The sequence below is a fragment of the Dama dama genome, chromosome 11 (genome assembly GCF_033118175.1).
Source record: "Dama dama isolate Ldn47 chromosome 11, ASM3311817v1, whole genome shotgun sequence".
In the NCBI taxonomy this organism is placed as follows: domain Eukaryota; kingdom Metazoa; phylum Chordata; class Mammalia; order Artiodactyla; family Cervidae; genus Dama; species Dama dama.
The window spans coordinates 42,879,883-42,903,682 of record NC_083691.1 but is presented as its reverse complement, the minus strand read 5'-3'; the positions used below and the strand labels follow the sequence as shown (position 1 = coordinate 42,903,682).

Here is a 23,800-nt window from a genome sequence, read left to right as displayed (position 1 = left end):
TGCCAGGCTCTTCTATCCATGGGATTTTCCAGGCAAGAATACTGAAATGGGTTGCCATTAAAGTTCACCATACTTTTTTAAAAATCCTACCAATACCACAACGTGACTTATTTTGAATACTGTCTCCAACCATTCTACCCTCATGCTGTCCAAAAAAATCTCACTGGATAGCTGGAACACTGTTTCATCTTCAGTTTTACTTTTGTATGATTGTGAAGGAAAACTGACCAGTTTAACAAAATTCTAAGATTACATTTCTCCCATCTATTTCAAGTATTTCAGTTAATCCAACTCTAAATGTACAACATGGATTACTAAACATATAGAAAAATCAAAACATCTCTTTATTGTATACAAAAGGATGTTGAAAAATAATAAAGAAACAAATCTAGAAATAAATGAGATTTTACAAATAGTGGATAGGTTTAAAACCCCTATGTCTTCAATTAAATCCTCACATGTGAAGAGCAATTACCAGTGGTAGAAAAATTCTTCTAGAAAAAAGAAAGGCACGAATAATAAATGAAGGCAGAAGGAATTATTCCCAATAAGGGAAATGATCCAGGATAACTATTGTTTACTCTTGGTAAGGTCAAAACTTTTTGTATAAGGCACTTCTGAAATTTTTAATTCTTAAATCATACATTTTTAATGGCTTTTCAAACAGCATATTTTGAAAACAAGGTAATCTTTCCTTGATAACTCAATTTCACCATTTTAATAATCTGTTTTATATTATGGTGATACCCTCAGGTATCACCTGAAGGAAGTCAGTCTGCCCCTAGGTGAAAGAGCTTCAAATTATGGTGATAATACTAGTGCCAATATTTTGGCCACCTGATGTGAAGAACTGACTCTTTGGCAAAGACCCTGATGCTGGGAAAGACTGAAAGCAGGAAGAGAAGGGGATGACAGAGGATGAGATGGTTGGATAGCATCACCAAATCGATGGACATGGGTCTGAGCAAACTCAGGGAGTAGGTAATGGACAGGGAAGCCTGGCGAGCTGCAGTCCATGGGCTTGCCAAGAGTCAGACACAACTGTGACTGAACTGAACTGACTAGTTCTTTCACTAGTTTGTTATCAATATATTTTTAGAACTCTCTTCTCCCTAAAGACGTTTTCAGCAGTTACTTCTCTGCCTTGCTTTCTATATTCCTGCTTCAGCACCATCTATATCCCTTTCTAATTTGAATCTTCTGAAACAAGTAACTTTTTTAAATTAATTGAAACATAATTAACATATAACATTATATTAGTTTCAGGTACAGTAACTAACTCATATAGTATTTTATAGCTGACATAGCATCTTAACACATTACCTCATTTAATTCTCACAATAACTTTAAAACACAAAAATTATCACTATTCCTACCTTATATATGAGACAACTAAGGCTCAGAAAGATTGAGTAATTTATCTAATAAAGTCATAAGGTTGGTAAATAACAGAAGTGATTCCAACTTTTCAATCTCCTTTCATCACCAAATTAAGCTTGCTATAAAGAAATTAAATAAGAGTCAAAAGTGAGGCCTAGGACTTCCCTGGTGGTACTGTGGCAAAGGGGGCTTCCCCAGTGGCTCAGACGTTAAAGAACCTACCTGCAATGCAGGAGATCCAGGTTCGAGCCCTAAGTCCGGAAGAACCCTGGAGAAGGGAATGGCTATCCACTCTAGTATTCTTGCCAGCAGAATCCCATGGACACAGAAGCCTGGCAGGCTACAGTCCACCGGGTCGCAAAGAGTCAGACAAGACTTATGACTAACACTTTCACTTTCACTCTCACTGTGGTAAAGAAACTGCCTGCCAATGCAGGGGTCACCAGTTCCATCCCTGGTCCAGTCCCACATGCCGTTGGGGCAACTAAGCCCATGCTCCACAACTAATGAGCCCATATTCTGCAACTACTGAAGCCTGTTCGCCTAGAGCCTATGCTCCACAATAAGAGAAGCCATTGCAATGAAAAGCCTGAGAACCACAATGAAGAGTAGAACTGCTCACTGCAACTAGAGAAAGCCTGCATGCAGCAATCAAGACAAGCACAACCAATAAGAAATACTTTTTTTTTTAAAGTGGGGCCAATAAGAAAAAAAAGATGAGATTCATGAGTAAGCTTTGAATTTTTCTGCATCATAATATACATTATTAATTAATTAAAACACAGCTTACTTCTCTTCTTGGCAGTTGAAGCTACCAGAAAAAAAATTATCTAAGTAAAGAAAATACTATTTATTTTCAATTCAAAAACCTATGTACCAGTAATGAACAAGTCAAAACATAATAGCTCAAATCTGCAATAAAATAAGGCTGCCATTTTCAGAAAGAAATCAATTCTTTTACTTCAGATTTGAAGACTACTAAGCAAACTAAAAAGATATCTGCATTATGTCACAGATTTTCCCCTCACTGCCTCCTCCTGCAAAAAGAGAGAATTGCCAGAGGACCTAAAGTTTAATCTTACCCACCAAACAATGCCCAGAGAATATTTTCCCATCTGATGGAAGTCAGGAACATTAGCTCAGGCCCTTTCCAGAATCATGCAAACCACAGATTTAGAACATTACTGATATTTAGGGTCGGATAATTCTTTGTTGTGTGTGTCAGTAGGTTGAGGGGGGCAGGGTGGAGTAGGATATGTCATGCACATTATAGGATATTTAGCAACATTCCTGGATAGAAGCCAACAGCACCCAACCCTCAGTTGTGACAAGAAAAAATGTCTCTGGACATTTCCAAATATCCCTTGGAGGGCAAAACTGCCCCTCTGATTTAAAAGTTAGGGCCCTAGGTCTTGAAACAGGAGAACTCCAACCAGCCCTGTCTAATTTTTTTTAAATTGTGTTTCTAAAATATGGATTTTTTAAAAATTAAGATGGTAACAGTACAAAAAGATACCTAAATAATGTATATGCCATCCTCCTTTAGTTTAAAGCCTTTTATAGGATTTTGTAACATGAATCACATGTATTGTCCCCTTCCTCCCTCCATCCCAAAGATATGGAAATGTCCAGTTCTCTCACTACTCTGCTAGTAAAATGTCAAATACATACATCCATATATACGTACATACTTATATACACATAAGATCTTAACAGTTCTAACTTGCAAATCCCCATTTCTTGCTTTACATGGTCACACTGTGGTTCTTGAGTCATGTGTCCTAGAGATTCAAGCTTCCACTCCAGATTTCCTCATCTGGTTCCTGCCATCTATTTGTGAAGGAAGTAGAAAGTATGCAGATGACCTTTAAGATCTTTTCAACTCTAACATCCAATGGCAAAAACACTCCTTCAACTTTTACCTACTGATTCCCAGCTGACTAAACCACCTCCCTCAGATCACTGAAGTCATTCATGCTAACTTTTTTCTTTCTCCAGTAGTAATCTATGATGAATACAATCAAACAGGATGGCAACTGTTTAAAATATCACTTTTTAATACCAGTGATCAGTTGATTATTTCCTGACTTAAACTATTTTAAATATGGAAATTAATTTTAAAAGAAAAACTTTTCAGGGAGTGATACTGTATATATGAGTGAACCATAACAGGCAAATATTGAGATGGAAAGTAGATTAGTGGTTGCCTAGGTCCGGGGGTAGGGTGGAGTGGTGAGAATGAGGAGTAACTGCTAATGGGCAGAGGTTTCTTTTTGGGGTGATGAAAATGTTCTAAAATTAGATTATGGTAATGGTTGCACAACTATGTAAATAACCTAAAAATGGGTGAATTTAATACTTTAAGTAAGTGCAGTTTACTCAATAGTTTGTAAAAAGCTTAAAGCAGAAAAAGAATTTTAATTAACTCTTATTGATACAAAAAGAATGTCATTAAGAACAAATTCTGCAAAGTTTCCCATTTCAAGAGTTGTGTAAGATTTGATTTTAATTGACATAAAAACTTAATACCTATCCAGAAATTAACTTTTCCAGAAAATAAACAAATACAAATTTAATCATCTTTTCCTAATAAACTTTGGATACCTTAAACGCAATGAAAAACATTTCAGAAAGCCAAATGTTAGGGTAACAAAACCTCTCTAAGACCAAAATATATTAATATCATCATTGACAACGAAACAGGGACAGTCTTTATAGTTTTGTTGTAGTGCACTCACTATAAAGAAAACCACAGAGATATTTTTAACTTCTTTTAAAAGTGATCCTCAGGTTGTAATATCTGTCCTGATAACACAATAATTCTGAAATTAACAGATTATCATTTTAAAATAGCCAAATCACAATAAAATCGCAAACATCTAATCCCTTAGACCACAACTATCAAGCACCCAAAATTTGCACACATTGATTTTTACCAAAACCTATCATAAGCAATGATGACAACGATGAACAATCAATAATACCTATTTCAAGGAAATCAGAATCTGACTGCAATCAAACAAATCCCATCATTCCATCTTACAAGTCATTAAGGCTCTTCAAGCTACTTTTCCAAATAGAACACTTCATCAGATATAAAAGTCAACCTGAATGTCCGTCAAAATCTGCAATTTAAGTTACCACAGTAACATTTCTCAGTACACTATCATGACATCACTTGCCATTTTAAAGCATTTACTATTAAGACTGCCCTGGGGTTTGACAAATCAGACACAGAACCAATTAAAAACAAAACACAAAAACATTCCAACTGAATTCTTCGAAAGTGAAGAAAGCCTCAATAAAGACCAAAATAAAGCTAGTTAATGGGGAACTCTTAAAAACAAACTGCAACCCGGGTCAGCCAAAATTCTAAAAATACCATCCCAAACTGAGCACACGAACAGGCCAAGTGTTAATTGTAATGGGCAGGCAAAAGTTCCCCTGTCAACGACAGGAGGGCAGGCAAGGCCTGATCAATGCAGAGACGGAAAGACGTATAACTGAAGAAAATTAATTATTGAGCAAAATGACTGCGAGCTAAACTGCCAAACTGCAAAACACCGAGTTATTTTCTGGGCTGGCCATCTCCAGGAAGAAAAATGACTTTTTAAATTTAAATTATTCCAGTAGGATCAAAAAGCGGCTTAAGGGCCCGGCTAGAAAAAGAAAGGGAAAGTTTGGGGGTAGCGTCTAAGAAGGGTGGTGGAAGTTCCACAGCCGAAATCCCAAGAGGGGCGAGAGGGGCGAGAGGGGCGAGAGCGGCGTCGCAGCCGCCGGCTAGGGGAGAAGAGTACAGCTGCCGGCCCGGATCCCGGCGGGAGATTGAGAAGGAAGAGGAGGAGGTGCTGGCCGGGAGGAATGGAAGCTTCGGCGCTGGTCAGTTGTGACCGAAACTCCGCCGGCTCGGGCCTGGGAGGAGACAGAGGGGGTGGGGTCTCGGTCCTCCCTCCGCGGGAAGTCGGGGCGAGGGTGGGCCGCGAAACGCTGGGGGCCGCGTGGGGCCGGCCCGACACCTACCTGCGGGTCCCGGGCAGCCGCCCCAGAGCGAGGCCTAGTGCATCGCCGCCGCCTCCAAGCCTCCACGTCGCGCCGAGGCTGCCGCTCCGCGGCCGCCGCCGCCCGGAGCCCGGCTGGGCCCGAGCCCGGCTTCCCGCCCCCGACCCGCGCCGGCTGGCCCGTCGGCCGGGGGAGCACAGGGCCGCCCTCTGGAGCCCAGCTCCGCTCGGGGGTGAGAGGCGGCAGCGGCGGCTCCTTCACGTCTCTCCCGGGTGTCCTGTCAGCCAGCAGTTTCCCCCGGGTCCGCAGCGCCGCCTCCGCCGCTGCTGCCACCGCCTCTCCCACATCCCCGGCCTCCAGAGGAGCCGCCGCCGCCGCCGCCGCCGCCGCGCCGCGACCACTACCCCTAGCGATTCTGCTCCCCGCTCTACTGCTTCTCCTCACCCCGCCCGCCCGCCTCGGTCTGGCTAGGTCCGGGGAGACAGCGCCGGAGGCCGCCGCGAGGCCTCCGCAGCCCCCAGCCCACAATCCACCGCGCGGCTCCACCGGGGCGGGAGGCCGCGGCCCGGGCCGGGGGGAGCGCTTGCCGTCTCGGGAGAGGGCCGGGCCTGGCGCGGGCGCCGCCGGCGTTACCCCGGAGCGGGGAATACCCCGCGCGGCTGCTCGGCGCCTCCTCTAATCTCTAATAACCCCCAGGCAGAGACAGAAACCCAAGCTGAACTCGACTTTTCCCTGCGACCCCTCCCCCACCCCCAGGTGCTCTCGGCTGCAGCCAGGTGCCGCTCGCCGCCTTCCCGGGTCGGTATGCGACCCCTCAGGGTGGCCCTCGCCCAACCCCTAGACCAACAGACACCAAACATCCCTCAGTCACCCAGCACCTATTAAAGTAGGTACTTCCACAATATTTCCACCTCTCCTTTCACCCCTTTTAAAGTGAAGGCTGTTCAGAGTTTCCCGGTTAAGTGTCCTTTGAAAGGTTTAAGGTCACCCCCTCCCCAACAATCCACTGGACTCGAAACAGTGCGCTCCCTATGGAGGCCTTCTCCCACCAAATCCCAGGTTTTGCCCTAGTTGCAGGCCTTCTCTCAGGTACCCATCACACTTCTCTAGCCGTGAAATCAGTTCTTCCAGCTCTTTGACTGAAATACTTGAAGAGTGTATGTGTGTATTATTAATACCTCCTCACTATGATTCTCAACAGTTACCCAATTTAGCCTGGTTTTGGAGGGCTGGTGATCTTAATCCAGTTAATAGAATCCACAAGAAAGAGAATGTGTTAGGATACTTTTTAAAAGAGAGAAAAGGGCCTTTTGAATGCTTATTTTATCACATAGTGTGTTCTGTGTGTTTTATCAAATCAAAAATGAAAATGTAACTCTTACCGTTGGAAACTGAAAAAAAAGTTTTCAATTTCACTTCTAAGAAGTCATTTTGAAAACTGCAAACATAACTCTTTGTGAAATAGTATTTTACCCACTAAAGAGCTAAAGTTGGGGGAGGGGAAGGACAATAGAGAAGAAAGCAACAAAAATAGTTGAGAGGAAATTCTTAACTTTATATTGTTCTAAATTCAATTTTCTACAGTTTTGTAATGAGAATGAGAACAATAATCTCCAATATGAACTAAATTTAGCTATAAAAATAATAAAGAAACCCTCCTAAATCCTGGATAAAACCAGATGAGTTTACATTACACACATTACATACATTACACAAGGAAGGACTCACCAAATTTCACCAAAGGCCAGAAAGGAAAATAATTCACTTTAAATTTAGAATCAGTTCATAGATTATACTATGAAATGGATGCAACAGGTTCCTATATTTTGAAACCACATCAGGAAACCAACGGTAGTTCAAAGCTGCCTTATACCCAGTGGTTTGGCCTTTTAAAAAATACTTGCACTTATACCCGGCCTTGCTCCAAAAAAGATTCCAAGTTGCCGTAGTTGGCACTTGGGTTAGAGAATAGCTATGAAGTATCTCTCAGACAGTAGCACAAGACACACAGGTTTGCTTTCCTCATCATCCATTTGTAGATAACAAACCATAGGAAGAAAATACATGTTGAGTATTGCACTTAGTTCTTTCAGGGATCCAGCATGGTTTTATTTTCACTAATCCACAGAACAGTTCGTAATCATGAATCTAAATCTAAAACTAAATGCTGATAATCAGGTTTGCCAAAAACATAACAAAAGACTATTAACTGGATAAGGAATTTAATTTAGAAGTAGGTATATTTCAGATTAATACGTTCACTTGTTATCCCTTAAATCATTGCAGTATTAAAAAGAAAAGCCAAGTTGAAAACAAATGTGTAAAGGTATGTAATTAATATTAATTTCCAGAAAGCACAGATCACAGAAAATTAAGAAAAACTGATACAAACCATTATTGCCCTCAAATGAAGCAAATATCAAGGTGATATTTAGCTACCCTATTACTAACAGTGTATCTGGCATTATCTTTATTAAACCTGTTGAGAATTGTGAATGGTGATAGTCCCCAGGGTCAGATATTCTCATTAGGTGGAGAACGGGCAAATTTTCTAATGCTGCAACACCTATGAAAGGCCTGTTATGTTTGCTATATGTTCAGCACGTATTTGTGTATGGGGCAATTGTGAGACTAACATGTTTCTCAACCAGTGAATACCATGTTTAATGACTTGACAGAAACTATACTTTCATATGCCAATATAAATACAGAAGGGGAAGGGAACATAGTTGTAGGAACAATCAGAAAAATAATTTTTCAGTTTAGTTAGATATGAGCACCAGCCCCTCTTTTCTCTACAATGTGTGTGCACACTCAGTCACGTCCGACTCTGCGACCCCATGGACTGTAGCCCACCAGGTTCCTGCATTGGGGCAGATTCTTTACCACTGAGCCACCTGGGAAGCTCTTTTTCTAAACAGCAAACCTTAAACCTATCAAATGGAAACCCATTCAAGTTTTCTAACTTACTCTATAGCTCATACTTGTGTGCATGCTGTCACTCAGTCATGTCCAACTATTTGCTACACCATGGACTGTAGCCCACCAGGATCCTCTGTGCCTGTGTAGAATTCTCCAGGCACGAATACTGGAGTAGGTTGCCATTTCCTAGTCCAGGGGATCTCCCAACCCAAGGATCAAACCTGCGTCTCTTGGTCTCTTGTGTCTCCTGCATTGGCAGGTGGATTCTTTACTACCGTGCCACCTAGGAAGCCCCTAAATGTGTATAATTACATTGTGTGTTTTTCTATGAATATAAATTACCATTGGTACAAAGTCAACATGCATTCAAGCACTAAAAGTATTATGCTGGTAGTAATTTCATCAAGGCTTTATTTTTTTATCCAATGCCCTGAATTATTTGATCCATCATGTTTCAGCTATTCTAAGATGTAACAGTGTTTTAAAGTCACAATTTATAGCATGATAAAACTTGAAACTATGTTTTAATATCTCTTCATATCTAATGTGGGACTATTGGAAAACTTTCCAGTTTACTTTGAGTATGGTATAAGATGTTAAAACTAAATGTGTGGATAAGCAACAGAACTCTTATGATAGCTCATGTGATAATAATACACTCAATAATTGTTGGGACTCATAATTTTTCAATATATCATCATTGCTTGTATCTTCTAAGTCAGCTGCTTGATTACTTTGGAAACTATTATTTAACTCTGTTAAACTGCCCTGTTACATTTATCTTTCATGCTGATATTCCAATTTTCATTTGATTACCATAAAAATAGCAACTACCATTTACTAAGAATTTACTGTGCTCCAAGATAGGGAAAACCAAGGTAGCATGGTATATTAGTCTTCTGTTACTGTGTACAAATTACCACAAAGTTAGTAGTTTAAAATAACACATACTTATTATGTTATAGTTTCTGTGAATCAGGAGTCTGGGCACAGCCTAGCTTAGTCTGGTGCTCATGGTCTCATAAGAGTGCAATCAAAATATCAGTCAGGCTGTGTTCTCATTTGGAGCTTTGACTGGGGGAAGAATCTGCTTCCAAGGTGATACATGTTGTTGGCAGAATTACTTTTCTTGCGATTGTATGAGAATCATAGTTTCTTGCAGGCTGGGGACTGCCCTCAGCTCCTAAGAGGCCTCTTGCAATTCCCTGCCATATAGGTTTTCTCACTATAGCTGATTACTTCATCCAACCAGCAAGGAGGGTCTCTAAACTCTCTAAAGAGAGTCACCTAGCATCATATTCTATCTTCACCATGATGATATTCTATCTTCACCATGTTTTATGGGTTAGAAGCAAGTCACAAGTTTTGCTTACACTCAAAAAGAGGGGATTACACAAAGTTGTGACCATCAGGAAGTGGGAATCATGGGGCTACCCTGGAATCTGTCTACCACCTGCAGTGATTAATTCAACAATTTGTAATTTAAGTCTGGGTTTTCAGCTCTGCTTTGACACTTTATGTGATTTTGATCTCAGTTTCTCATCCTTTATTTCTTCATCTGCCAGTTAGGAGTAATATTTTCTTGGCAGTTTATTTTTCGTTTTTTTTGTTTGTTTGTTTCTATTTTTCTCCTGAGTAAAGTGAGGATAATAATAAAGTCGTAAGGATTAAATGAGCATTTTAACACAGTAACTGATAACATGAAAGACTCAAAACACACTTGCTAGTTTTCTTCCTCTTCCCTCCTTTTTTAAATTTTGAACTTGGTCTACTAGAAGTTCCCATTGTTATTTCTACTTTCAGTTGCTACTTTGTTAGCCTATGTTCAGAGTGTGTGTGTGTGTGTGTGTGTGTGTGTGTGTGTGTGTGTATCTGTGTTTGTTGCTGTTGTTCAGTCACAAAGTCATGTCCAATTCTTTGCGACTCCATGGACAGCAGCACTCCAGGCTTCCCTGTCCTTCACTGTCTCCCTGAGTTTGCTCCAGTTCATGTCCAGTGAATCAGTGATGCTATCTAACCATCTCATCCTCTGCCACCCTCTTCTCCTTTTGCCTTCAGTCTTTCCCAGCATCAAGGTCTTTTCCAGCAAGTTGGCTCTTTGCGTCAGGTGGCCAAAGTATTGGAGTTTCAGCTTCAGCATTAGTCCTTCCAATGAATATTCAGGACTAATTTCCTTTAGGATGGACTGGTTGGATCTCCTTGCTGTCCAAGAGACTCTGAAGAGTTTTCTCCAGCACCATAATTCAAAAGCATCAATTCTTCAGTGCTCAACCTTCCTTATGATCCAACTCTCACATCCATACATGACTACTAGAAAAACCATAGCTTTGACTATACAGACCTTTGTTGGCAAAGTGATGTTTCTGCTTTTTAATAACACTGTCTAGGTTTGTCATAGCTTTCCTTCCAAGGAGCAAGCATCTTTTAATTTCATGGCTACAGTCACCATCCACAGTGATTTTGGAGCCCAAGAAAATAAAATCTGTACCTGTGTTTAGGGGCATACAAAACTAACTCTAGTATCAATACCTTTAAAAATAGGACTATATTGCAAAATGTTATCTCCTAACTTCAACTAAGCAAAATTTAAAATGGATAAATCCATGATATTAGAAAGATAATTATTAAACATGGAGGCTTTGAGATTTTAGAGAACTTTGTTGGGACTGGCTTCCTCCCGCCCGCCCCGAATCATATTAAATATGCATGTGGTACAGAAGGACATGTTTACATAGTAGTCTTCATGCACTTGGAGTTTGCATCTTAGCTCTGCCACTTTCTGGCTGAGTTACTTCAGGCATGTTAAGCTCTCTAAAGCTCAGGTCCTTATTGTAATAATGATAGTACCCACTTCACAGACCTCCTTAAGTATATTTAAAATATATTTAAATAGCATCACATAGTGGCTAGCCCATAGTCAGTACTTGAAAACGTTAGATATCCTACCCATTATTATAATCTTTACTATCTCATCCTTATTAGGAAAGCTGTGTTAATGAAAACCACAGAACAGGAAGCAGCAAGACTTGACTATGAATGAAGTGGGTGAAGTAAGGCATGAAAAGTCAAAAGATCTCAGAACTGCTTGTAAACCAAAGGGCTACAAGAAAGATAGGTGGTCAGAAGTATGAAAATTTGCAAGTCAGAAATTGGACAAGTAGGAACTAGGGGCCAAGGTAAGACTGTGAATTCTCAACCAACCTGTGAGGAATGTAATCTAAGACATCAACAAGAGAAGGGCATGTGAAACAGATAATTCCTACCTCAGACATGAAGTCTTTTATATATTATACTTCCTCCTGGAGCAGGAGTCAACCATAGAGCATATCTATTTGCATTTGGAACAGGAAACACATGAGTCCTTTAATATCAGAAAATAGTTAGTAAATTGTTGAATAGCAATGTAGCAATGAAAGTGAAACTTGCTCAGTTGTGTCTGACTCTGCAACCCAATGGACTGTAACCCACCAGGCACCTCTGTCCATGGAATTTTCCAGGCAAGAATACTGGAGTGGGTTGCCATTTCCTTCTCCAGGGGATCTTCCCAACCCAGGGGTTGAACCCAGGTTTCCTGCATTGCAGGCAGATTCTTTACTGTTTGAACCACCAGGGAAGCCCCAGTAGAATATAGCAATAAAAAATATGGCCATATCCTGACAAATGTAAAATTATTTTCAAATTGGACCATTTCCCTAGAGAAGTAGTTATATATATAGTATCTAATCCATCCCATTATAATATTTTTTTTTCTTATGTTGCTCTATTCAGTACTGGTTCTTTTCTCTATGGAGGCTTTGTGTAACAAACTAGTTATAAAAGTCTCCAGGACAGGATTTTCTGTTGTTGCTGCTGTTGTACTTTTCAAATATCCTACAGAATCTAGAACAATGTACTACAAAGTAGACTTTCAATAAATGTTTGTTGAATTAAAAAATAAATATGAATTATTCCCCCTTAGTAAATGGCATTTAGTTTAATGAATAATAATAATTGATGAAATTAATGGATGACCTTGAAATCATACTTGATTCTTTCATATTCCACATCTACCATGTCAAAAAATCCTATTAGTTCTATCTTCAAAATATATCTTGACTGAACACTTCTCACCACTCACATTGCATCCACCCTGGTCCAAGCCATCTTGCCTATGGGCCACAAACTACAGCTGTTGTGCTATATGCTGCTAATTACAGGAAGCACCATTCACAGGCATAACAGGTGAATGATGCTTCTTGGAGTTATGTAGTGCAATGATCCTACTTGCCTGGATTACTGCAAAAGTCTCCTAGCCTTTGTCCCCCACCAGCTTATTGTCAACATAATAATCAGTTTGACCTTGAGTTCAGTTCAGTTCAGTCGCTCAGTTGTGTCTGACTCTTTGTGGCCCCATGGACTGCAGCACACCGTGCCTCCCTGTCCATCACCAACTCCAGGAGCTTACTCAAACTCATATCCATTGAGTTGGTGATGCCATCCAACCATCTCATCCTCTGTCGTCCCCTTCTCCTCCCACCTTCAATCTTTCCCAGCATCAGGGTCTTTTCAAATGAGTCGGTTCTTCACATCAGATGGCCAAATTATTGGAGCTTCAACTTCAGCATCAGTCCTTCCCATGAATATTCAGGACTGATTTCCTTTAGGATGGACTGGTTGGATCTCTTTGCAGTCCAAGGGACTCTCAAGAGTCTTCTCCAACTCCATAGTTCAAACCCATCAATTTTCAGCGCTCAGCTTTCTTTGTGGTCCAACTCTCACATCCATACATGACTACTGGAAAAACCATAGCTTTGACTAGATGGACCTCTGTTGGCAAAGTGATGTCTCTGCTTTTTAATATGTTGTCTAGGTTAGTCATAACTTTTCTTCCAAGTTTGACCTTGCTAAAACTTAAATCAGGTCATGTCATGTCATTCCTCTGCTTAGAACAGTGGCTCTATCTTATTCACAGTAAAAGATAAAGTCCTGACAAGCTCCTAGTTGATCTCATCCCACTCTTAGCTCTCTAACTTTATCTCCTCCTGCTCCCCCCATTTCCCACTCTGCTCTAGTCATATTGGGCTCCTCACTGTTCCTGGGATGCCAGGCATTACCCTGCCTCAGAGCATTTACACTTACTCTTCCATCTGCCTGGATATCTTTTCCCCCAGATATCCAAATGGTTAATTTGCTCACCTCCTTTAGGTCTTTATTCAGATCTTACCTTCTCAGTGAGACAGTCTATGACACCCATATCTCTTATTGCAACACCATGCCCTATGTGTTTTTCCACTTTTTCTCCTTAGTCTTTATTATCATATAACCCACCCATATATTTTACTTATTTATTATCTTCCCCCATGACGACAGAGAGTTTTATCTGTTTTGCTTATCACTTTACCCCTCCCCATACCTGGAACAATGCCTGGTGCTAGTTGAGAGTTCAATAAATACTTGTTGAAATAATGAACAGAAGATAAAGGCAGACTAGTGCTTATAAACCACTTTTTTCCATACATTAAGCAGAATTTGTAACCAATTAATCAAATGTTTTTTCAAGGCTTGCCACTGATATGTTTGGAGAAGGAAATGGCACCTCATTCCAGTATTCTTGCCTGGAGAATCCTGTGGACAGAGGAGCCTGGTGAGCTGCTGTCCATAGGGTCACACAGAGTCGGACACAGCTGAAGCTACTTAGCATGCATACATGCATTGGAGAAGGAAATGGCAACCCACTCCAGTATTCTTGCCTGGAGAATCCCAGGGACGGAGGAACCTGGTGGGCTGCCGTCTATGGGTTCGCACAGAGTCAGACACAACTGAAGCAACTTAGAAGCAGCAGCAGCAGCAACTGATATGTTATAAGGCTCAGGATATTTGTAAGTCACTATTAATTTATTAGATAATGACAGTCTTGCCTTATTTTACAATTGGAGTATTTTAAGTAATAATTATATGGAATAATTTTTTAAATATGCAATTCTATAGTGAAAAGAAAGAATGGATAAACATTTATAAGAAAAAAAAAAGTTTTTCACTTAAAAGTTTCCTAGGTTAAGGAGAAATTTCTTTAAGACTTTTCAAGGAAAAATTATGGGTGATTTAGAAACCATACATTTTTCAGAGAAACAGAAGCCATGGTTGGCCTCTCAATGGATTGCTTCAAGAACCGCCTTCTACTTCAACTGGGTACATGACTCAATACCAGCCATCACTCAGAAAGAACCCCCTCAGCAGCAGGAATACAAATTCTTATACCACAATGTAATAGTTTTAAACAGAGAAAAAAAAATCAAACAGGAAATATTTTGGAAGCAAAATAAACAGAGACCAAAAAACCCCACTTGGTATCATAAAAACAGGACAATCTCACAACATAATCCAAAGTAAAAGATTAGTATAACAATAGATTGCAATTATATAATGGATTTTCCCTGGATACCAAAATACATTTTGTTCTCATGCAACTGTCTGGTCATTTTGGTTCCCATCTACCAGGAAGTAAAATATCTGTGTTTTCTTCTTGCCTTATTCTTTCTATTTGTGTGAATTCCTGAGTGTTACCAAGTTCTCAGTCAGAATTTTATTTCAATCTAGAAGTCTTATTTCCAAAAATCTCATTTTAGATTTAAAACAGTATTTTCTCCTTCCATACTTTTATTTATTAACTTTTAGGGAGCTATGTAAAATGAAAAAAATGAAAAACTAAAAAAAAAAAAAATCATTGAAATTGATGACTTTTGGACAGAAGAGGCTTTTCGCTTGCAGATGAGGAAATGGAGGTCCAAAGGGCTGAGACAAATAACATGTTAGTGGCAGGAGCTGGTTTCCAATCAGAAACCAGGTTTAAGGACTTCCACTTTCTGTCCCATGCCCTTTGTAGAAAACAAACTTATGGTTACCAAAGGGGAAAGGGCAGGGCAGGGGGTGGATAAATTAGGAGTTTGGGATTAGCAGATACGAACTATATAAAACAGGTAAACAATGGTCCTACTGTATAGCACAGGGAACTATATTCAACATCCTGTAATAAACTATCATGGAAAAGACTATGAAACAAATACATGTAACTGAATAACTGAATCACTTTTCTGTATACCAGAAACTAATACAACACTGTAAGTCAGCTATACTTCAATTACAAAAATGTAATGACTCTTTTTGTAGAAAACTTAGGGAAAAAAGAAAAGAATGAATAACAAGTTTAAATTACACATAATTCTACCATCTAAAGATAACCACAAAAAGACAAGCTATCTTTGGTCTATGCAGATGAAGAGATTAAAAAAAAAAAAAAAACCAAAATGTTTTTAACAGCTAAGAGCATACTACATAAATAGGTCTCTGTCTTGCTTCTTCACTTAATGTTATAACGTATGCATTTTCTTCAATCATTAAAAATCTTTGCCTGCATGACATTCTGTGCTAGTGAGTATACTAGGCATAACTAATTTTACTATTTCTATGCTAGACATCAGAGTTCTTTCCAATTTGTAGTTATTTAAAAATCTTCATTAAAGACGAAGTTTCTAATATTATGTTTCAGTGAAATCATGCCCTACAATGAATCACAAACTTTTCCAAAGAAAAACTACTGTATTTAAAAATCAACCATCATCTTCAAAGATGTTTTACAACAATATTAGTTTAAGTGGCCTAAATGTGAAAATGAGAAGCTACAATTAGGACAAATCACTGTTTTCATATAGCACATACATCAAATAGTAATTTGGCTTAGTTTAACTGATATAGAATCTAAAAGTAAGATGGCTATTTTAAAAATTACTGGCAAAAAGTTGGCCAACTCCAACTATGCAATGTAGGAGTTCTATATATCCAGAAGTGTGTGATGAAGTCATGGTGGGAATGTAAGAAAAAGTGAAAACATGGCCTTATACTGTACAATTCACAGATACAGGTTTGATATCTATCACTATCAATAGATAAGATCAACATTTTGGCAGGAGTCTAAATTAAATGCAATGAATCACATTTTATAAAAACTTTTCCCATTTCAACCAGAAAGTTTGTATATGTGATGTAGAGCATCATCCCAATTTTAATAAGAAAGTCATTTTATAGATAAATACCTAAGTACCCCGGATCATTTTTAATATGAAATTCAGGAGGTGCCAGGGATCTTGACTAGAACATAAACGCAATATTGACACCTGATAATTCAAAGAATATCACATTTCGCTAACAGCCTCTTATATTCAGTAATTCCTAAGGACTGTCTTACTAAAAAAGTAATAACATGTTGGTAATCCCAACAAACATATATTAGAGTCTATGACATCTTTTCTTCTGAAAAATGCTGTGTGACATGAGTTCTTTTCCTTATAATGATTGGATTAAAATTAACTGGCTTGACCACAAAGTAATTAAATGTAATGCATGATACATGATTGGATCCCAGGTTTAAAAATGAAATAAAAATCTGCAATAAAGAACATTAGTGAAATAATGTAAATATGAACCATACGTTAAAAATATTATGGTATCAGCATAATATTAATATTAAATTCCTAGAAAAATTAAGTGTTATGGGATAGATTTTTGAGTTTCACAATATTTTAACTATAGATAATCTAGATAGATTCAAGCATCACAAAATCACAAAAGGAAATATTACTGTATAATATTTAATGCCAAGTAAGCATATTTCTTTTTAAAATGAAATAAATCATCCAGAATTATAAAAAAAAAGTTATCCAAATACTCTGAAGCACTTCAAATCTTATTTAAAACAAAGCTCCTTTAGAAAAATTTCAAAAATAAAAAATTTTGTTTTATTCAAATTTTTGTGTCTAGAAAGCCAACAATTTTAGGAATATTCTGGACAAACTGATAAATCACATAAGCTTACCTTAACTCTCTGTAGGAAAATTGTAAACTTGGAGAAAATATCTGTTAGTAAATCAAACCACTGAGGAAAATTCAACATTCTCATCTGATCTGCAAGCCTAGAAAAAAATTCAAACAAAAATAATGACTGTCTTGGGGCCAGTATGATGTTATCTACAAGTTGGAGGAAACTACACTGAATACTATCTAGTAACATAAGAATATAATGCAATTTAACCTCGAATTATACAATAGAGATGAAGTCAATTACTAAACAACTCCTTTTTTAAACATCTCTAAGACATCTTTATCATGTATTAATTCCACGTGAACATGCCTTATGATCATTCAATGTAAAGGGATAGAGAAATAAACTAGGTTAAATGTGGAAAAGACATGCTGGAATAAAAATGAGAAACAGCTCCCCTAAAAAACGTAATAACCTATCTTTCTAACTACAAACTAAAAGTACTTTTCTATATATGAAGGGTAACATGGCACAGTGGCTAAGAGTATGGGCTCTTGAGCCACAGTGTCTTGGTTCAAGATCCAGCCCTGCCACTTAACTAGTTGTGTGACTCTGGCCAAGTGACTTAGTGAGTGAAAGTCTCTCAGTCATGTCCAACTCTTTTCCAACCCCATGGACGACAGCCTGCCAGGCTCCTCTGTCCATGGGGATTTTCCAGGCAAGAATACTGGAGTGGGTTGCCATTTCCTTCTCCAGGGTATCTTCCCAACCCAGGGATTGAATTCACGTCTCTTGCATTACAGGCAAATTCTTTACCACTGAGCCACCAGGGAAGCCCATATGGAAAAAGTGATAGAAGCTACCACATATGGTAGATGTGAGCATTGAGTCAATAAGTACTCAGGACAATGCACAGTGAATAAAAAAATGCTATGTATTAGCCAATATTTAGATCTATAATGTTTTTACATATATACACCAAATATTATATTAGTGTAATACATAAAAGTATAGCCAATATTTTTATAGCTGACATCAATCAATTTTTAAAATAAAAAACAGAATTCCATAAAGATATTTCAGAGCACTGTAATAACTTATTACTCTAAATGTTTAATTAATGATGCTACACTTAGGACTTTATTCTCAAAGGTACTCCTATATATTTGAGATATAGGATGTTCTCTAAGTTAAGAAAATTCCATATGGAAGAAAAAAATTAAAAACTGACTCTCCATGTATATAGGACCTTTAGCAAAGGTTCAATAATTTAATTTTTCCAACTACTAGTGATCCTTGCTTTATTAGGATTGCTTCAACTAATTCTGAACCTGAGCTTAGGTAAGTGTATAAATTAAAACTCCACAATTCTCATTCTATGAACTTAGCCCAGAGAAGATTTACAGTTGTCCATATTACTATTCATATCTTAGAGCAGTTAATAAAATTTATATATGTATATGAACAAGAAACTCATAGTCATAAAATACTTATCACTATTTTTCTCAAAGTATCAGAATAGGAATTTCAAGGGAAAACAAAAAATTACAGACATGGGCAATTCTAAGTCATGCATTCAAACTTCTCAAAGCTAACTGCGTTTTAATTATATGGCTAAACAAATTTAGCACTGTTCTTCCTCAATTTCCACCCTCCATATTTATGTACGTCTCCACCCTCTCTCAGCCCTGGGAGGCTGACCTGTGGACTTGGCCAGTGAGGAGCCCTTGCAAAAGGCTGAAAGGGGGAGAGGTGCTGAAAGTGCCGTCTCTGCCCTGGAGTGGTTACCTCAGGATGACTGGCTCCCTCCACTGAACATCAATTCAATTACTACAAGATTATTCTAACTACTTACATTGTTTTCTCCTTCTGAATTCTATTAATGGCTCTCTTCGTCCCTTAAAGGTACTGCACTATCACTTGTGATTTTCCTGTACTCTGCCCACACTTTAGCAAATAATTCCTTAACTAAATCCTCCTTATTCTAATGTATTATCATTTCCCTGACTGGTAACCCCAACTTAATATTTATACTTACTTCAAAACAACATCTGTGTCTATATCTTCTATTTGTGAAACTTTATTAATCACACACTGCAAAATTTAAGGAAAAAAATTTGATTAACATCTTTAGAATTGTAAGTACTACATGTTCATTTGTTTATTAATAAGTGCCTCAATGACTATGATAATCATTTTACCAAACCTCTCTTTTGTCTCTTACAAATTCCAGCAGTACCCTTACCCTATTAAATAATTATTCCAGGGAATGCTTAAACTGTACTAATTAAAATTTCCTACCACTTAAAACTGTTCAGTTACACACATAAACAAACACACAACACATGCACACAAAAAATCCCCATAGAGCTATAATTCTTAGGAACATGGTTTAAGCCTCATACTAAAATTCCAAAAGAAATTCACTTTGGAGGTCACATTTCCTCGTAATACATGCAAAAGTTTCAAGTTTTAAAAAAATAAATGTTCAGACTTAGAAGAAGTCTAGCAATTAAAACACAGCAGTTTTTAAAAACTGTTTAAAATATACATACAGAAAACTGAACAAATTATATTTATAGCTCAATATTTATTTTAGAAGGGGAATACACCTATTTAAACAGAACTCAGATTATGAAATTGAACATTACCAGTTATCCCTTCTCTTGTTCCCCTCCTGTCACTACTTCCTCCCCAAAGACATTACTATCCTGATTTCTAACATTGACTAATTTGTTAGGGACTAAGTTGGCCCATGTTTGAATTTTTAGGTCAGTGGAATATACAGTGTGTACTCTTCTATGTCTGGCTTCCTTGGCTCCACATTATGTATGTGAATATCCATCTTGTTTGTTCCACGTAATTATTCATTCTCATTGCTGTTATAGTATTCAGTGATGTAAATATGCTACAATTTTATTTACCTTTCCTACTGATGAAAAAATTTGGGTTTTTCCAGGGTTTTTTTTTTTTTATTACAAATATGCTGCCATGAAATGCTTCTGCTGTTTTGGTGGTCTATGTACAAATTTCTGATGGGTAAATTACCTTACCTAGAAATAGAAATGCTAAGTCATAAGATATGTGTATATTTAGTTCTTGTTTTATTTAAACACTAAAAACTAAAAAATGTACATTTAACCTAATGATGATGATCAGTTAAGCCTAACAAATACATTCAAAATTGTTCTTTCTCAAATACAGAAAAACTAAAGTTCAGTGAATGAGATTTATTTGAAAAATCAAAACAAAAATCAGAGAATACTAAAAAAAAACCCAATAGATTTTAGTTTACAATGATAATTTCTAAGAGCTCAGGATACAAAGAAATGCTGGTGAAAGTATAAACTATTGGTAAACTCTTTTTTAGTAAAAAAAAAAAAAGCAATTCAACTTCATGCATCAAACAATTTAAGAATACTCTACACTCTCTAACCAACAATTCTACTTCAGGAATCAGTTATTAAAAAAAAACAGTCTTAAATATGGAAAAACTAAACAAAACTTTATACCAAAGTTGTTTGTCACAGTGATCTTTATACTACCATACAGAAAATGACCTAAATATGTAACAAAGAGGAAAGGTTAAACAGGTTTAAGTAACAGGATGTTGATGGAATTTTATATAACCTTTAAAAGCGATCTTTCTGAAGGCTTATGAGGAAATGTTTATGTTATGATTCAAACTGAAATATTTGTACAATTCAAAATTACATATACAGTATGACAGCACCAATGAAAAACACTAGTAACAACTTACACTTTTAAACACTCAAGGGATAATCTTTTTGACTAGCTGGGCTATATTTTTCTTTGTTCTAGTTTTCTATATTTAAAATTTTTAAATAAATGAGAAAATATTATGATACTGCATATATTGATCATGTAAAAATAAACTTCCCAAAAGAGTCTAGACCAAAATTTATAAAATAAAAAAGTACAATTACCTGTTTAATGATATTCTTTGCTGTAATAATCATTTCTTCACTATATATTTCTAAAAAATTAAGTTTTCTTTGTTTTAAAAGTCCAAATACAAGAGAGATTAGTCTTTCCTATTAAAACAAAAGGGTATACAATGTTACAATTTAAGTACAAAATAATCTCACGGACACTTAGAAGTAGAAATAATCAACTGTTTAACCCTGAAATCTCTATATTGCATATGGTATTTCCTAGAAGCCTTAAAACCCCCTTTCCAAAGCAATCTTGTCATCAGATTTTTGCAGTCATTATTCTAAAACAGGCAAATCCCATCCTACTACAGTAGATCAAATAAAGCTGGTTTGGGGGCAGAACAATATATTTTAGTCTAGTTTCAATAAGAAGCTAGAAAGTATTCTTCTCAAACCCTGATGACGAATAAATACTCTATAAGCCCTGTGCTTTTAAATTAGTGGTCTACAACACTGGAATGATGACCTGGATTATTTGTGTAAATTAACTGCTAACACAAAAATCTCTTTAACTGATTAGGCTGCTATTAGGGCTTTTTGGATTCTTTACTATTAATAGTTCTTGGCAATAATCAGCATTAAGAAGTTACCAGATAAATTACCAAATATAATGCATTTGTGCATGCACATGCATAAAACATGTTCCTAACAGGTGCTCAGTGAATGTGAATGACAGGTAAAATACCATACAATAACAATCACTTTTTATATAAGACATACTCCACTACATGCATACACAAGGATATAAAGTTAATCATCCTATATCCACATTTGGAACTTGGGTTATAAGCTATATAAAGACTTTATTTTAATTTCCATTTCTAATTAAGCTGTAAAATTATTTATTCTCTAATTTCAAAGGTTAATAAAAAAGTATGGTGCTTTCTAAAGTCACATAGTGAAAGATTTCATAGGTCTCACACAGATTGATACTGAAGATATTTTTGCCCACTATAACCTAAGAAGAATGTTCTATACTAAGGCTGTTAGGAAATAACACTAAGCAATGAGATCAATTTCATTATAGAATTCAAAGGACATACCTCTTCTAAAATTTGACAGTCATCTTCCAATGGTCTATTTAAGTCACTGTGAGAATAAGTAGAAAATTCTGCAATCATCATTTTATCTATCAGTTTTTCTAATTCACAAAGCTGTGATCCCAAATGCCTACAAAGGAAGAGGGAAATGTTACCTACATTTACTAAAAACCCAAATTTACTCCACAATCAAGGGATCAACTAGGCAGCAATATGTTTCTAGCTGATAGTACTTGTGCAAGAAGGTGACATTTTAATAAAATGAAGTCTTTTAACTTAACAAAAATAACTGTGACAGTTTCACATTGTCTCCCAAATTCTATTTTTCCCTTTATATCTTTAACCTCCAAACAGTTAATTATGCTATAGGAAACCTGGTTCTACAAAACTTCATGATGTTTCTTTCAGTCCTCTTTGCACAGACAAAATAATCAGCTATTCTAAAGTCCTTTCCTCATTAACCACTTACTGAATATAAATGTCAGTAGCTCTTCAGTCATTTATTTATGCAATAAATACAAGCGCACTGTGTACCAGGCCCTGTTCTGGGTACATATAAATATCTGAAGAACTATAAGGAGAGACTGATTCGATTAATCTCTGTCACAATCAGTTTGAGTTACTGTGCAATATCCCTCAGGCCATTAAACTGAAAGTCATCAGAATACAAAAATGAAAAAATAAAAATACTGAGCTACAATCTATCCCTGGAACTTGTTCTCATAAAATATAATGTTCCTTTTTAACCTATCTCTTTAATATTTGCAGATCCTAGTTAGGGTTTAAGTGAGAGGGGCTCTAACTTCAGCAGAGTTCTGGGGGTGATAAGGGGAAGTATTACTAAAAAAATGTGGAACCTTTTCCTTGGGAAAAACACATATGGTCCAAATGACAAGAAGGGTTCCATGTAGTTAATCCCTGCTCTGAAGGGAACTAAGGATGAATATCTTCATATCCAAAGGGGTTTTTGCCATACAATTGAATAGTTTCATGAAAACAATGGGTTGAAAAAAACCAGGTAGTCTAATTGGTACAGAGCATTTCAAAACTTAAGTGAAATTTCTCTTAAATTTAAACATTTATAATTAAATAAAAGACATTTTAAAATCTTATGCTACATTTACTTGAAAAACAAACTCTACATTAGCTACTGTCCTGACCCTGACCAGATAGATACAGCACATTTAAAAAAACTAGTCTAAAACAGACATTTCTCCAAAGAAGACATACAGATGGCTAACAAACACATGAAAAGATGCTCAACATCACTCATTATTAGAGAAATGCAGATCAAAACCACAATGAAGTACCATTACACGCCAGTCAGGATGGCTGCTATCCAAAAGTCTACAAGCAATGGATGCTGGAGAGGGTGTGGAGAAAAGGGAACCCTCTTACACTGTTGGTGCGAATGCAAACTAGTACAGCCGCTATGGAAAACAGTGTGGAGATTTCTTAAAAAACTGGAAATAGAACTGCCATATGACCCAGCAATCCCACTTCTAGGCATACACACTGAGGAAACCAGATCTGAAAGAGACACGTGCACCCCAATGTTCATCGCAGCACTGTTTATAATAGCCAGGACATGGAAGCAACCTAGATGTCCATCAGCAGATGAATGGATAAGGAAGCTGTGGTACATATACACCATGGAATATTACTCAGCCATTAAAAAGAATTCATTTGAACCAGTCCTAATGAGATGG

At 37.3% G+C, this 23,800-nt stretch overlaps 2 protein-coding genes across 5 annotated transcripts in view; both read right to left on the bottom strand.

Annotated features, from left to right (window-relative positions):
• Positions 1-5,515, bottom strand: part of LOC133064755 (vacuolar protein sorting-associated protein 54) — a 100,818-nt gene extending 95,303 nt beyond the window's left edge. The window contains exon 1 of the mRNA XM_061155200.1: positions 5,401-5,515. The gene's annotated coding sequence lies outside the window, so the exon portion shown is untranslated. The remainder of the gene's footprint in view (positions 1-5,400) is intronic.
• Positions 5,516-17,025: 11,510 nt separating this feature from the next.
• Positions 17,026-23,800, bottom strand: part of LOC133064753 (vacuolar protein sorting-associated protein 54-like) — a 54,977-nt gene continuing 48,202 nt past the window's right edge. For 2 of the 4 annotated variants that reach the window (XM_061155197.1, XM_061155198.1), the window contains exons 8-11: positions 22,095-22,221; positions 21,043-21,150; positions 19,134-19,189; positions 17,030-17,246 (exon numbers count right to left, since the gene is read on the bottom strand). In XM_061155197.1, the coding sequence (XP_061011180.1) occupies positions 17,108-17,246; positions 19,134-19,189; positions 21,043-21,150; positions 22,095-22,221 (430 nt within the window). In that variant the 3' untranslated portion in view covers positions 17,030-17,107. Of the gene's footprint in view, positions 17,247-19,133; positions 19,190-21,042; positions 21,151-22,094; positions 22,222-23,800 lie in introns of all 4 variants that reach the window. The other 2 variants (XM_061155199.1, XM_061155196.1) reach the window with 2 other exon arrangements.